Genomic DNA, 14,476 nt, shown 5'->3' with positions numbered 1-14,476 from the left:
AACTCACCTTCACTTCCGCCGATGTTTGCGGTTTCCATGGTTGCTGATGTTTACGGTGTCCGTTTGGGAACATTCGAGATCATAGGTATGAAATGTGAGATGTGATCCATTAATGTTGGACAACATTTATTTATAACAGAATCAATGAAGATATGATTTACTTTATTTCTTCTTTCTCTTTTACATGAGATTAATCAGAGGGGTATGGTAATTAGGGAGAAAAAAAGATAATGGAGAAATAGTTTTGGTTTTATTTTATTATATTATATTTTATTTTAGCTAGACCAAAAACTCAACACAAATGTAAAAACACCAAGGTGCAACTCAAACTAACCATTCAGCTGAGTAGGCTATTTAAAACTATTACCTGAGAATCAAACATACAGTAGCCTAGTTTAGCTCTCTACACAGATCACAAATATAGAAAAACAATCATTTCTCTATTATAGAATAAACATGCTGATGATAAACAAACTATTGCCATCAATAAATGTACTCAACTCATTTCGGGTTAGTTTTCTCCCTTCATTATTCAAGGTGCAAATACTCTTGAAAGAGTTTATAGGGAGGAGTCCTCAACTGAGACTGAGACCTTTAGGTGAATCGAGTTTTTAGAGTCTAACATGAGAACAAACACTATAATTGCACCGTACAAGGCTGGAAAAAAGGCTTCATGTCCTGTGTTGTCGGGCAAAAATATAAAAAGTGTCATCTTTCTTATTTCTGGGCATCTTGCACCTTTTGAATTTCCTGTTGGAAAAAAACAACAATTCATTGGTTTTATAAAAATGATGGATGTCAACACATTTTACAGAGATGTAATAGTTTTACCTCAACAAGAACACTTTTGAGTTTCTCATAGGCTTCTTCCAGGTCATCATTAATGATAACAATATCAAAAACTCCAGGTTCCTTACCTGCAGAGGAGAAAACGACAAGGGAAGAATAAAGGTCTTGTCTCAAGCACAACTGACTTACTGAGAGTGTCACTTACTGAGCTCCATGTCCATTCTTGCGGCCTCCAGACGCTTCTGTAGACTGTCCTCTGTCTCTGTTTGTCTGTCCCTCAGACGCTTTTCCTGTACAAAAATATACTCTAAACCATTTCCTAGTTTAAAAGCTGTAATAAACTGAGACCTTTTATCAACTCACCAGAATCTCCATTGAAGGTGGCTGAATTGAGATATAAATGGGGTTTAGATCAGTCTTCTTGATGTTTTGTACTCCTTGTATGTCAACATCCAAGATGCAGATGAGGTTTTGTGCCTGAACGTCCTCTATGGATGATTTGCTGCAAATGACAGTACATTTGATGAACAATGTATATTTTTTGTTGCTATGAACAACACAAGGATGAGATGTCAGATGGCTTTTTCTGAGATGGGCTAAAACGTACCTGGTTCCATACATATTCCCAGAAAACTCGGCATTCTCAATGAACTCGCCCTTGTCAATCCCCTCTTGCATAGCCTCTCTGGTGACAAAGTGGTAATCTGGGTTGATGACAAAAATAAATAATTGTAAAACCAACCAAATTATGACTTCAGTCGGTCTGTTGCTACCTCCTGAAAGTGTTTGACATATTCTAAACATATTCAGATACTAGCAAACTATTAACATAAATAGTTGGATGAAATAACTTTCGGGTGATTAATTGATAACATAATTTTCATTTTTGGGTGAAGTATTTCTTGAAAGGTGACAATTCTAAATTATTTTCGCTGCTAAACATCAAAATTCTGTTATGGCCAGCAGGAGGCGCCAAGTGTTTATTTCAGAATCTCCGTTCGAATGAAAATAGGAGGGAGAGCGGGACACAACCCAACGCTTTTTGACTTTCTCAGTTTGTGTAAATCCACTTGGGGTTCAACTTCAGAGTATTTATTTTTTCCCACATTAATTGCATACATGTCTAGTACAAGTATGTTGGTTTGTTTCATTAATACAGTGTATACTTTTTTCTTGATTTACCCCGCAAGAATGGAAGTGAAATGTGACAACATAGCCTACATGCCCCGGTACATTGTAACATGTTTGGGGTACATTGTAACAGGACCAAATGACAGCTTAAAATGTTATCTGATCTAATAAAAAAATATATACATGACAAACTAAAATATTTTGTCAATTAAATACAATTACTAACTTTTTCAAATAAAAATAATGGCATTTTTTAATCATTAAAAATAAAAAAAGTTTTGAGTTTGACAACAAACACACCTCAAAACACAGCTATACATCATAGTTAAAACATTTCTGAACACTGACTCTCAGTCTTTATTCACATTTTCTCGTGGTTTCTCAATAGAATTAATAAAATAATAGAATAATAGCATAATTCTAATAGGGGCTCATTGTAACGCAGTGTGACAACATGCCCCACCTGCACAACTGGGATTTAAACACGGCTCGTGTCTTCTGCTGGTTATATCAGCATTAAATAACTATTTGAACTGTTAAATAACAGATATACGATTAAAATAATATCAGTTTTGTCTTATTTTAAATAAACACAAAAAACAGAGATGAAAAATGAACGCAAGTAAGACATTTCATGTTGCTATGGTTAAATACATTTTCAGTGATATCTTCCAAAGATTTTTTTAATTTTGACGCAATTTTTTCTCTATATAGTGTTGAAATGGCAACTAAATACACTACAATTCGTCATGCTGGCATGTGTGGAAAGTTTTAAACCATGTGTGTTACAACTAACCCCGCGTTAGGTTGTGCCCCGCTCTTCCCTTTCTTAAATGGTGGGAGTAAAACTTCTAAATTACAATAACAGTTAGTTTCCCTCATACTTTTAATCACACACACACACACACACACACACACACACACACACACACACACACACACACACACACACACACACACACACACACACACACACCCACACACACACACACACACACACGAGAAAGCTCCAGTGCTGCATGTTGCTGGATTCATACCATTCTGATGGTTTAACTCCACTACATCACATCAGACGGGATCTAAAGTGGGACGGTAATGGTTCTGCAGACAACACAAGGCAAACAATTCACAGCTACAGGAGGGCAAAAACACTGACATCATCCATGGCAGCACTGCAATGTCCATTAGCACAACAACATTTGTCTGTGGAAAAACATTGTAAGAATTACAAAACAATAAAGTTAGCCAAAATCTTAGATCAAGTAGGCCTAGGCTATATAACGTTATCTGTTCCACCTTAAGGTCTCAAATAACAAAAATATATTTTTTTAATTAAGCTATTTTTCATCTATCCTTTGACCAAGCTAACAAAGGCCTAAGAACCTTCTGCTAATGTTCATATTAAGTTATGAAAACGTTACTTAAATGTTCTCTGAACATCCAGGGTTTTTTTTCTTGGTTATGCGAGAGACAAACATGGGAACGCGTTCCTTTTAATGAACATTCTGAATCAAGTAGGCCTAGTAACATTTAAAAAATGTAAGATGAACGTCCAACTAAAATGTTTCAGAAAATAACTTTCATGAACACTCTTAAAAATAAAGGTGCCAGGAAGAACCAAAAAAAGGGGTTTTCACGCCGATGCCATATAGAAGAACCATTTCTGGTTCCGTGAAGAACCGTTTTGTGAAAGGTTCTTTAAAGAACCATTTTTTCTAACCATTTTATATTCAAAAGAACCGTTCTGCGCTACAAAGAACCTTTTGTGCAATGGAAAGGTTCTTTGAATATTAAAGTTTCTTCATGGAACCATACGTCAGAGAATCTTTAATTTTAGGAGTGATAACGGTGAATAAATAATGTTTTGTGATGACGTTTTGAGAACATTATAAAAGACCAGATAACTTTGAACAAATATTCTATTAACGTTACTGGAACACTTTTTGTTCATAACCTGAGAGAGAAACTTGCCAAAGCATTAGCCAACGAGTTCTTAGAATTTTCTCTGATAGCTGGGGAGGTTTTCTGTATTAAAATAAATAAGTAGAGTTTGCCCAAGAGACCTATAACAGATTTTATATAGGCTATACGTATTGTTTTGTCCAGGTTACCAATTAGAATTGTTTGACTGTCCAAAATAAAATATATGTTGTGATGCTAATAATTTGTCTCTGGGTATGTGGGGAAGTGATGTCATACTAGTTCACATCACGTGGAAAACCACTAGGGAACACAGGGGGCTATTTTCAAAGGCTTTTTACTCCAAAGTGCACACTGGCATCTGTGTGATTTTACCAATCATAGCTGTCAATTTGGCCTAAAATGTAATTGGCATCCAAAGTTTTAGATTTGAGAAAGATGAAAGTAACCCCCATTACTCTCTCGTCACATCAATAATGTGAGTGATAACCAATTACGACCAATAATGCAAACCAAATCTACACCTTCAGATGTCTCAGAGGATAGGATGTCTGCTACAGGAAGTAATGTTGCCCCCAGAAGCATTGGGAGACAATTCAGCCCTATAGAGAAAACAACAAAGGCACATTGGGGAATAAAAAGAGAAATTTACCCCTGTGAAATGTGGCGATATGGGTGGAAATGAATCCAAACAGTTCACTTGGGAGTAAGAAGCAGCAAAGGGGTGTGAGTAAGACAGTTTTGGGTATAGAGGACCTTTCGAATTGAATGGGAATGTAGGGGGGGGAAGCCTTTTTGTTTCACTGATAAAGCAAGCCTTTCAATTATTATAGTTGTGAAGTGGAAATCCTTCCCTACCTTTTCCATTTTCCTCTCCTGGCCGAGGATTTCTGGTGGTGTCTGCAAAAAAAAAAGGAGGTCAAGTTATCAAACTATTAATTTAGAATTCGTGGCATTATAAAATTATAAAAATGATGTCTAAAGGCAATGATGTCTCAATACATACGAGAGACACTGAATCCGAAAACCCCTTCGTATTCCTTCATGAGTCTCTTCAACAGGGTGCTTTTCCCAGCTCCTGATGGACCGCTCAGAACTACAGGCCTGGGTCCTGACATTTTTCTGCCAGAGAATCAAAACAGATGCATTGTTTGTTAAAAGTGCATGTAACATGTTAGTGTTAAGCCCCTCACTGATATGCTGAATTCTCTATAATAAATACACTCAATTTCAATGAGTCGCAAGTTCTAATAGGGTTATGGGACAAAATAAAATATTTTAAAATGTCATTTATTCCTGTAATGGCAAAGCTGAATTTTCAGCAGTCTTCAGTGTCACATGATTCTTCATAAATCATTCTAACATTATTTCAAGATTATTTGATAAAGTTCAAAAGAACAGAGTTATTTGAGTATTGTAACATTATAAATGTCTTTACTGTCACTTTTACAGTATTTCACAATTGCTAAAACACTAAACCCCATTCTCTGAACCCAATGCTCAGTGGCATTGACCCATTTGTCAATTCAGATCAGTTATCTGTTAACAGTTACAATATAAGCCAGTTCAGAGCACACAGGTGGCCCAGGTGCGGTGAGTGTTGATACCACAATGGATGGAAACAATGTGAGAGGAAGAGGAGGAAGAGTTCATGTAAGAGGTGGTGGACGAGGAGGAAGAGTACAACGACAATGAAGAGCAAGAATAGTAATTTCAGATCAAATTCGGCAACTGTGATTGACCATGTTCTTGTTCATGGAATGACAATGAGGGAAGTAGGACAAAGAGTACAACCCAATTTGTCCAGATTCTCTGTGGCCACTATAATCAGGACATTCAGAGAAGAGAACAGGTAAATGTATTGTTTTTCTAATTTGTGCCACTGAAAGTTTACTGTATACATTTGATATAGTACAACAGTTTGTCAATAGAAAGGGGAGTGGGGGAAAAAAAGAAAAAGATTTACAATACATTTTACATATGAATGTGATGTCCATTACTATTGTTTCTGTATGTATACAGTTGTAAGAGCATTTTCCCTTTTGCAGAATTGCAAGACTACCAAATGAGGCTGGAAGGACTCTTTTGTTCTCTAACAGCAAGAGGCTCTCAATGACTTTGATTTTGCAATTGCACAATATTTTGTGTATGTAATACACTTTTCATTTAGAGCTGTCTTTGTTCTTTGGCCTTACTTTATTTTTATGCTGAAAATACAGAAATGCAATACTGTATGACTTACAGTATGCAATATATTTGCTGTACTGAGTTGTGAATTATTTACTTTTATTTATGTCAAAATTACTTTCTATATGCAATAAAAAACAAATTCTCTGTAACTACATGCCCTGGACGCTGTGTTCTCAATTTTTTGATGTAGTGTCTAATGAATGCTAATGAGTGTTTATATATTGACTGGCAAGTGTTTGATTTTGCCAGAAGAGCGTTCAGGGTCAGGGGTTTTGTGAATGTAGTTTAAAGACTGGGTTTTGTGTTTAAAGTTTTTAGAATATGGGTGAAGGTGTCAAGAAATGTGTTTTAGCAATTGAGAAATACTGTAATCAGACTCTACAGTATTTTGGCATAAATCCATCTGTCACTATCAAGCAGCCAAATTTGATAGATACCAACATGGACAGGTTGTGTGACATGTCTTCATTGGCAAAAATCTATGTTTACATTTGAAAATGTAAAATACAGTACATTACATATGGGTTAACTTGTAATGAGGATTGTGTGCTGTACATGTGACAACAAAACTATCAAAATTCAAGAAATTTAGCATGCTACATTCTGACATTATAGGTGCTATAAAATATGTATTTAAGGGTATACTTAAAGTATATGAAAGTCTTTATTATTAAATCACATCCAAAATAAAATAAAAACCTTCCATATTGAACACAGATTAGGTCAAGCAGGAAGCTTTTGTCTTGGTGCCCAGCAGAGAGAGAGAGAGAGAGAGAGAGAGAGAGAGAGAGAGAGAGAGAGAGAGAGAGAGAGAGAGAGAGAGAGAGAGAGAGAGAGAGAGAGAGAGAGAGAGAGAGGAGAGAGAGAGAGAGAGAGAGAGAGAGAGAGAGAGAGAGAGAGAGAGAGAGAGAGAGAGAGAGAGAGAGAGAGAGAGAGAGAGAGAGAGAGAGAGAGAGAGAGAGAGGGAGTGTGCTAAAAGCTAGAGAAGCTGACATGGACAGACACTGAGCCTATTGCACGGCTGCGTCTCTCCAAAAGAGAAGCTCAGGAACTAATCCACTGATCCGGGTGATTAGTGATTCTGTTTTGAGGTCTGTGGACTGGGCCTTGTAATGGAGAACAGGACACATGAAGTACTAAAACAAAAGACAATTTCCAAATTTCCTGACTACAAAAATTATATATATAATTTTTATTATTAATAAAAAATAATAATATATATTATATATTTTTTTGCATGGTTTATAAAACAGAATGGAAGCATGGAAATCTTTAAAGTAACTATAAAAATATCAAATGTGTTGATGTTCTGGGCGGCTGTTTTTATTTTTTATTTTTATTTTTTTATAATGTCTCTTTACTGCAATTTAGCAAAGCATTTTCATTGATTTACATGTTCATGTAAAGTACCATGAAAATGTCTTAATGAAGTCAGGTTAGGCCAATGAAGAGGATTACCCATAAGCCAAATGACAAAGGCCCAGTGACCTGATGCCTGTCTTAATGTTTTCTATAATGTCTGTCTGGAATCATGTCCGGTCCATTTTTAGGGACTCTGCAGGAGACTAGACAAACCAACTGGATACACAATCTGATCTGGGACAACACTAAATAAACATACAGTTGTCTCCTAGCGGTCCTCATGTTGATGTCAAATATCCCTACGGATATCCTTGAGACTTGATGTCATATTTTGGCTACTGCATGTTTCTGTCTCAAGCACACAAGTTTGCATATATTTTCGAGGCAATATTTTAAAAATAAAATTCACCATCAAATGTATGATATATATATGTATGATATTGACATCTGGTATTTCATTTCATGCATGTTTAATACCAAGCCTTTTTACTATGAGGCAGTCTTACCTTAATTTACATACCATAAAGTAACCATACATTTCTACCTCTACATTTTGAACACCAGAAAAAAAAAAGAAACAAAAAAAGAAAGAAAGCTCTTACCTTGTCAGTGCAGTTTAGATGGTGGTGAAGTGACTATGTAAGTGTGTGTTTCTAACTGACTAACTGCCACAGCTTACTGCCAGCTACAATTACCACCTCCTCCGCTGACTCCCAGCCAATCACATCGCAGGTCTCGTGTATCTGTTGTTATGACAATGATTAATCATACTAAACTTTGAAAAGCCTTTAAAAGTTTAGTAATCACTTGTTTATCTGAGCAATAATGGTGAAAAAGCTTTTTGTCAAATCCTATGTGTCTATATTACACACAGCCTGAGAAATATTCTATATATAGCTAAACATATAACTAATTATTTATAAATACTGCAAATAACGAAAAACTAGCCCCAATCTTATAACAAATTAACCGACTATTGTTATATATTGCAATCATAGATTATACATAAATAAGACCAAACTCAAATTATATATTATATAAATATTTAAATATGTGAATATAAAAATTAAATTATATAAAAAAATTGAAATAATGCCATAAAAGTGATAAAGAATATTTAAAGTGTGCTTATATTTTCAAGACATTATGGAATTTAAAAACTAAAATCCACCAACCATTGAATTTATTTGAGTTCTGATCTATCAAACAAAAAATATTATTTAAGGATGTAAACCTGATTTTATGGAGTGCTCGCTCTTAGAAAAGATCTGAAAAGGCTCTCCACACAGTTGACAGTCATAAAAAGTAGCCTATAGTGTAAATATCCCAAACAATTATTTGTAATTTTTTTTTGTCTTAAGGAGTTTTGAGGTAAAATACACTGTATAAGAGTGGTGCAGAAGGTAACTTCCTTTGCATTAGACACATGGCTGGGATAATCCAATGCTAACCTAAATCCACACAGACGAGTGTCCGTATACTGCAGCTAATTAGAGATATGTCAGGACATCAGCCTCAGACATCCTTTTATGAGGTCATTCATTAAAGGCATCTTTAAGAATGCCTACGAACTGGCCAGGTGGTAAGATACTTGTCATGCGATAAATATAGACTTAAAGGCAAGGACATGCTGAGGTTTTTCGTCTCTAGCAGTGCAGGCAATGGCACACTCATGGCTTTGACTTGCATTAACTGATAGAATGTATACATCATGAATGCAATGTGTAGGCTACTATAGCATCTTCCAAATGCTGCCATTTGGCCCAGTGATTGGTCTCGGCACGAGTGCTTATTCATGTGATCGAGTCTAATATGTTGAAAACCATTTTAGGGCACAGCAATGATATTTGTTAGACAATAACTTTAGTTTATTGTATTTTTTTTCTGTCAAAGAAAAACAGATGAGTCTATACAAAATACATAATCATAAAACAAAGCTGGTTTTGTGTTTCATTCTATTTCAGTCCTATTAAAAAGTGCTTTACGATCTTTCAGTTACCTGCATGTTGTAACTTGAGTCTAGATAGTAACAAAACTATTGCTAAATACCACAAAGGGAACTCTTTTTCTATTAGTTTTGATCCTAATGTAATAGTGTCAGGAGACCTTTATTCTGCTTGGCAGTCGGGAGGAGTGAAGGCTAAGCATAGATCAACCTCAACGTCCAGATACTGCATTAAGAATCAACTCAACAACTACTAAGGGAGGGCAGCTCCTTGATACAACTCCCTTGTAGATACAGTACGATATATATCAATGCAAATATTTGTGTAATTCATTACAAGAATGTAGACAATTACATCTACACAGCATCTTAGATAAAGTTGAGGTACAAGAGCATAAAATGTTGAAAATATACAGGGAACTACCTCAACTCAGGTTGGGCGAACCTTGTAGTAAAAATTATTATTTTTTATTTATGCATGTGACCGGTTTGATAATATCAGCACTTTTTGAATTTACAAACCTTGTGAGAATGGCTTTGTAATTTTGCATCATTATATTTTATACATGCTTGGGATAAGGGGATAAAAAATGCATGAAATAAACAATAACACTATATCACATGTGAATCAGCTGAAATGATAATTTATCTTAAAAAGATCCCATTCACTATTTAATTACAGTTACATAATTAAGGAAAATAAATGCACAAGATTAATTGCTCTTTTGCACATTCAACACAAAACACAGTTTATGAATGATTCAAATGTTATCCGTTTACCATTTTGAATATATCAACACTGCTAGATCCAAATTAGAAAAGAGTTCTTCAGTGTAAACATTCACAAAACTATTGGACAGATTGCTCTATGAGAATAACTTAACAATATTTTATAAAACAAGGGTATGTACATTAAAAACTACTTCTTGTGATCAGTTTTACTGTCCTTACAATATTGTTACGGCACAATATTTGTGACGAGTTATACTTCATCAAGAAATGAACACAGTGGTCTTCATGTAACCGGGTTGCATTCCGACAGGAACTTTTTAAATGATTTTTTTTGGGCAAGACGTTCTCTAAGTTTTGCATGGTCCCAGAAAGGTTCTTCTGTGCAAACAGGCAGATGAAAGGACAGCTATTACTCTTCATAAATACACTCGTCTCAGGTCCCCGGGTGAGGTGATAGTGTTGCACTGTGGACACAGTTTCTTTGCTCCCTGTGAGAAAGAGAGACCAATGAAGATAGTTTAACAAATGAACACAACTGATACTGACACACAGGGTTCACTTGTTCAAGTCACGTGGTCGTGCTGGAAATCTTTTGTTAGGTACAGTATGATACTGCTGTTTATCTCACCAGGGTGCGAAGCCAGCATTCCTCACAGTGGACATGCCAGCACTGGATGGAGGTCAGAGGTACAGTGTAGGAGTCCTGAAATAATTAAGGGAAAAATTTATATTTATGCAATAAAATTATATAGATAAGAAATGTAAATCAGCTTAGTCTCAAGTTATATTATTATATACATATTAGAGTTTAGTGCATACTGTCTTAATTCTGAACAATATATATTTTTCATTTATTATTTAAAAAATATATGTAAAATGCACACACACACACACACACACACACACACACACACACACACACACACACACACACACACACACACACACACACACACACACACACACACACACACACACACACACACACACACACACACACACACACACACACACACACACACACACACACACACACACACACACTACTTTTGAAAATAAATGAATACTTTTGTTCAGAAATGGTGGATTCAATGGACCGAGTGACCGTAGAGACAGTTTCCACCAAAATATTAAGCAGCACAATGCTTTCAACATTGATGTTGAAGTTTCTTGAGCACCAAATCAGCATATTAGAATGATTTCTGAAGGATCATGTGACACTAAAGGCTGCTAAAAAATAAGCCTTGCTGTCACAGGAATTAATTACATTTTTAAATATATAAAAAAGAAAACAGTTATTTTTATTTGTAACAATATTTCACAATTTTACTGTTTTTACTGAAATAATATATACAGTTTATAGTATGTACAGTAGCTCGTCTGTTTGATCGAACCACACAGGCCAGCCTTCGCTCCCCATGTGCATCAATGAGCCTTGGCCGCGCCATGACCCTGTCACCGGTTCACCACTGTTCCTTTCTTGGACCATTTTTGATAGATACTGACCACTGCAGACCAGGAATACTCAAAAATATTATGCTAAGCATAAAAGACCAAACATTTTTAAAAACCCCCAACTTAAGAAACGGTAGTGTTTATATAATTAATATAAAGTATACATATAATTAAATTATGAACATTTATTTGCAATTAGTTGTTACTATGTTTTTAGTCCTTTTTGAATAAGTAAATAGCAAGCTCAAACTTACCATGCATATGAGACACTTGAATCTGTCCCCTCGTGTGAACTGCTTCTCTAGATCTCTGATCCGTGTTTTCAGGGCCTCCAGCGTACTGAGGGAGGGCTCATCCGATAAGCTAAACGAAACAAAGAACAAATCCATCAGAGATTGATTAGAGAGTCAAAGCGTGCTGAGGGCTTTGTCGCTGAAGGCCACATGTTATGAATTCTAAATTACACATGAACGGTAATCAGAAGATAGATTGCATCATTAAATGAGGAAGCATATTCAACATTGTAATACATGAGGGTGCACATCTCTAGATTTCATCTTCATATCGAACAGTAAAATATGAAGAGTAAATGGCTGCCAAATTTGATTAGCTTAACAAAAAAAAAGAATTACTTGTAGACCTAATAAAAGTACAATATAATTCCAAAAATAAAACTTTTAGTGTGGGCACAAACAGCGTAAGACGGCCCCTTGTAGCGGCACTTCCCACAGCAGGTGAGGGACAGACATGTCAACGCAGTGTGCAAACATTGTCTCAGTGTAATTGCTTTATTAGCGTGTCCACGCAGGGCCGGGCTGCAAGCGCCCCGCGGCGCACTGTCATTTGTCAGGAATGGTCCTCCTTCCCGCCTCACTAACCCTTCCTCACTCGAGTGTTTCCACTTCCCCACAATTAAATAACACTCGCTCAGAGCCCCCTAATCCCCGGTAGGAACATCCTGGCCAACGCATCCCCATTTAATCAGCTCTCAGGAATTGAACTATGACAGCAGGGGGTTTAAGTGATCCATCAAAAATGCCTCGTGTAATAGCCGCCAAATATAAGCATAATGAATGCTGTTTTTTCTCTTGTAGCTGTCTGGTGGAAATATGAAATAACTGCCCTCGTCCTCAGGCTAAATACCTATTGGAGAGTGGTGACGGATCAGATACAAAAATATGCTGCAAATCAGAAATCTTACAGATGTGCATACCTAATATATATATATATATATTTCAAACAAGATTAAATATTGCTAGCCATTTGTGAGGAACAATGGACAATAGGTCTATAAATAATATATAATATAATACAATATAATAGTGTGTGTGTGTGTATGTGTGTGAGAGAGAGAGAGAGAGAGAGAGAGAGAGAGAGAGGCCTTGTTATTTTAATAGTGATGATGCAACATCTCTAACCTAACATGCAAATATATACAAATCACTGCCACATAATACATTTAGAATCATTAAAAAGTCTTTCATAGTTTCCCTGCAAACTGACACTCCTCCACTGATAAATGGATCAATCAATCTGATTAATGATTCACTCTGAAACACGCTTCAGTGGACCTGCCATAACGTAACCCCGCTGAGAAAGAAATGATTTGTGTGACTCTTATTGAATGGGTCAGCCATGTATAATTCCTCATGCGTGTCCCTTCCATATGCAAACTTGACCTCAGTGGCACGATTAGTAATGTATAAAAATCTGTCCCAGTTCACACAGAGAGAAGTTCAAATCTCTTTTCCCTACAGCATTTAAGAAGGGCTGTATCATGATCCAGCAGAGATCTCTTCCAAGAAAATGACATGAATGTAGGAGAGATTGGGAGAGAGGAGGAAAAGGCACAAACAAAACAAATATGTGCACAAACCAATATGCCACAGTATTTGTATACCGATTCAATCAATTAGGATTAGTTTCAATTCCATTTTAATAGCTTTGCTATTGTGTTCTGTAACGAGCATACGTTTTATGATGTATACCCAAATAATGTGTTCAAAAGTGTACATTAATGTCGCGGTGAAACTGAAGTAGCCACAGTTCTATTCCTCATATTTTGACATCCATCTGGGTGAAACGGATGACCGTAAAATAATGAAATTGTAGGGTGGGGATTTGGTTCTATCCCAAGCAATAGCTGTCATTTCACAGTCTTGGTTAACTATAGACCCGATATAGTCCGGCTATGAGTAACCCACTTCTAGTCAAAATAACCTTGAATTTGGTAGTTTTTGCCAAAATAACTTGCGAGATGTATGATATTTCATTGTGTAATTCAACAGAGATTATTGTTTATGTTTTGTTTCATTTCTTTGACATGTTCATGTCATGTCTAGTCTATTCTTGGGCTATAGAGACGTCTATTAAATTGTCACTGGCAGCCCAAATTGTTTTAGCCTAGACGTCAGGGCTTTGTTTGGACGGCTATTAGACAGTGGTTTTTGATTGGATTTTGAGGTGTGGCCGTTGAACTCAAGAAGGGAGGAAGATTAACATAAACTTGAAGGCAGGATTTAAGCAGACAAAATGACTGGAGAAGTCCAGCATACGTCATCAGAGAAAATTGTTCGTTTTCACCGGAAGGTGCGGTGCCAGCAAGCAATAGTGTGTGTGTTCACCGCCTCGGTTAACTATAGACCCGGACTAAAATCCGGCTCTGAGTAACCCACTTCAAGCCAAAATAACCTTGAATTTGCTTGCATGTTGTTTTTGCCAAAATAAATTGTGAGATGTATGATATTCCATCATGTAAGCAAAGTCAACAGTGATTACAAGGTGTTTGGTTTCATTTCTTTGACATGTTCATGCTCTAGATGACTAGTCTATTCTTGGGCTATGGTTAGATAGCCCAAATTTTGCCTTGTTTTAGCCTAGACATCAGTCTAGTTTGTGACGTCTGTGTTTGTACGGATATTTACGGTGGCCCAGTAGTGCACAACACAACGA

At 36.2% G+C, this 14,476-nt stretch overlaps 2 protein-coding genes across 3 annotated transcripts in view; both read right to left on the bottom strand.

The window, feature by feature from the left end:
* Positions 1-106: 106 nt before the first annotated feature.
* guk1b (guanylate kinase 1b) lies at positions 107-8,117 on the bottom strand. Of its 2 annotated transcripts, XM_079826698.1 has the most exons (9): positions 7,995-8,117; positions 4,847-4,962; positions 4,699-4,740; positions 4,365-4,442; positions 1,397-1,493; positions 1,153-1,291; positions 995-1,079; positions 832-917; positions 107-750 (listed from the first exon to the last, which is right to left on the bottom strand). In XM_079826698.1, the coding sequence occupies exons 2-9, from the start codon at positions 4,956-4,958 to the stop codon at positions 718-720; spliced, it is 672 nt and encodes a 223-aa protein (XP_079682824.1). In that variant the 5' UTR covers positions 4,959-4,962; positions 7,995-8,117; the 3' UTR covers positions 107-717. The 2 variants fall into 2 exon arrangements, with proteins under 2 accessions (XP_079682824.1, XP_079682825.1); XM_079826699.1 differs by lacking the exon at positions 4,365-4,442 and having other exon boundaries at positions 112-750; positions 7,995-8,059.
* Positions 8,118-9,244: 1,127 nt separating this feature from the next.
* rnf220b (ring finger protein 220b) overlaps positions 9,245-14,476 on the bottom strand; it is a 50,028-nt gene continuing 44,796 nt past the window's right edge. The window contains exons 14-16 of the mRNA XM_079826704.1: positions 11,779-11,887; positions 10,698-10,772; positions 9,245-10,557 (exon numbers count right to left, since the gene is read on the bottom strand). Coding sequence (XP_079682830.1) covers positions 10,486-10,557; positions 10,698-10,772; positions 11,779-11,887 — 256 coding nt within the window. The 3' untranslated portion in view covers positions 9,245-10,485. The remainder of the gene's footprint in view (positions 10,558-10,697; positions 10,773-11,778; positions 11,888-14,476) is intronic.

This window comes from Gobio gobio, assembly GCF_949357685.1.
Source record: "Gobio gobio genome assembly, chromosome: 10".
Classification (NCBI taxonomy): domain Eukaryota; kingdom Metazoa; phylum Chordata; class Actinopteri; order Cypriniformes; family Gobionidae; genus Gobio; species Gobio gobio.
This window is presented reverse-complemented; position numbering and strand designations above follow the sequence as displayed.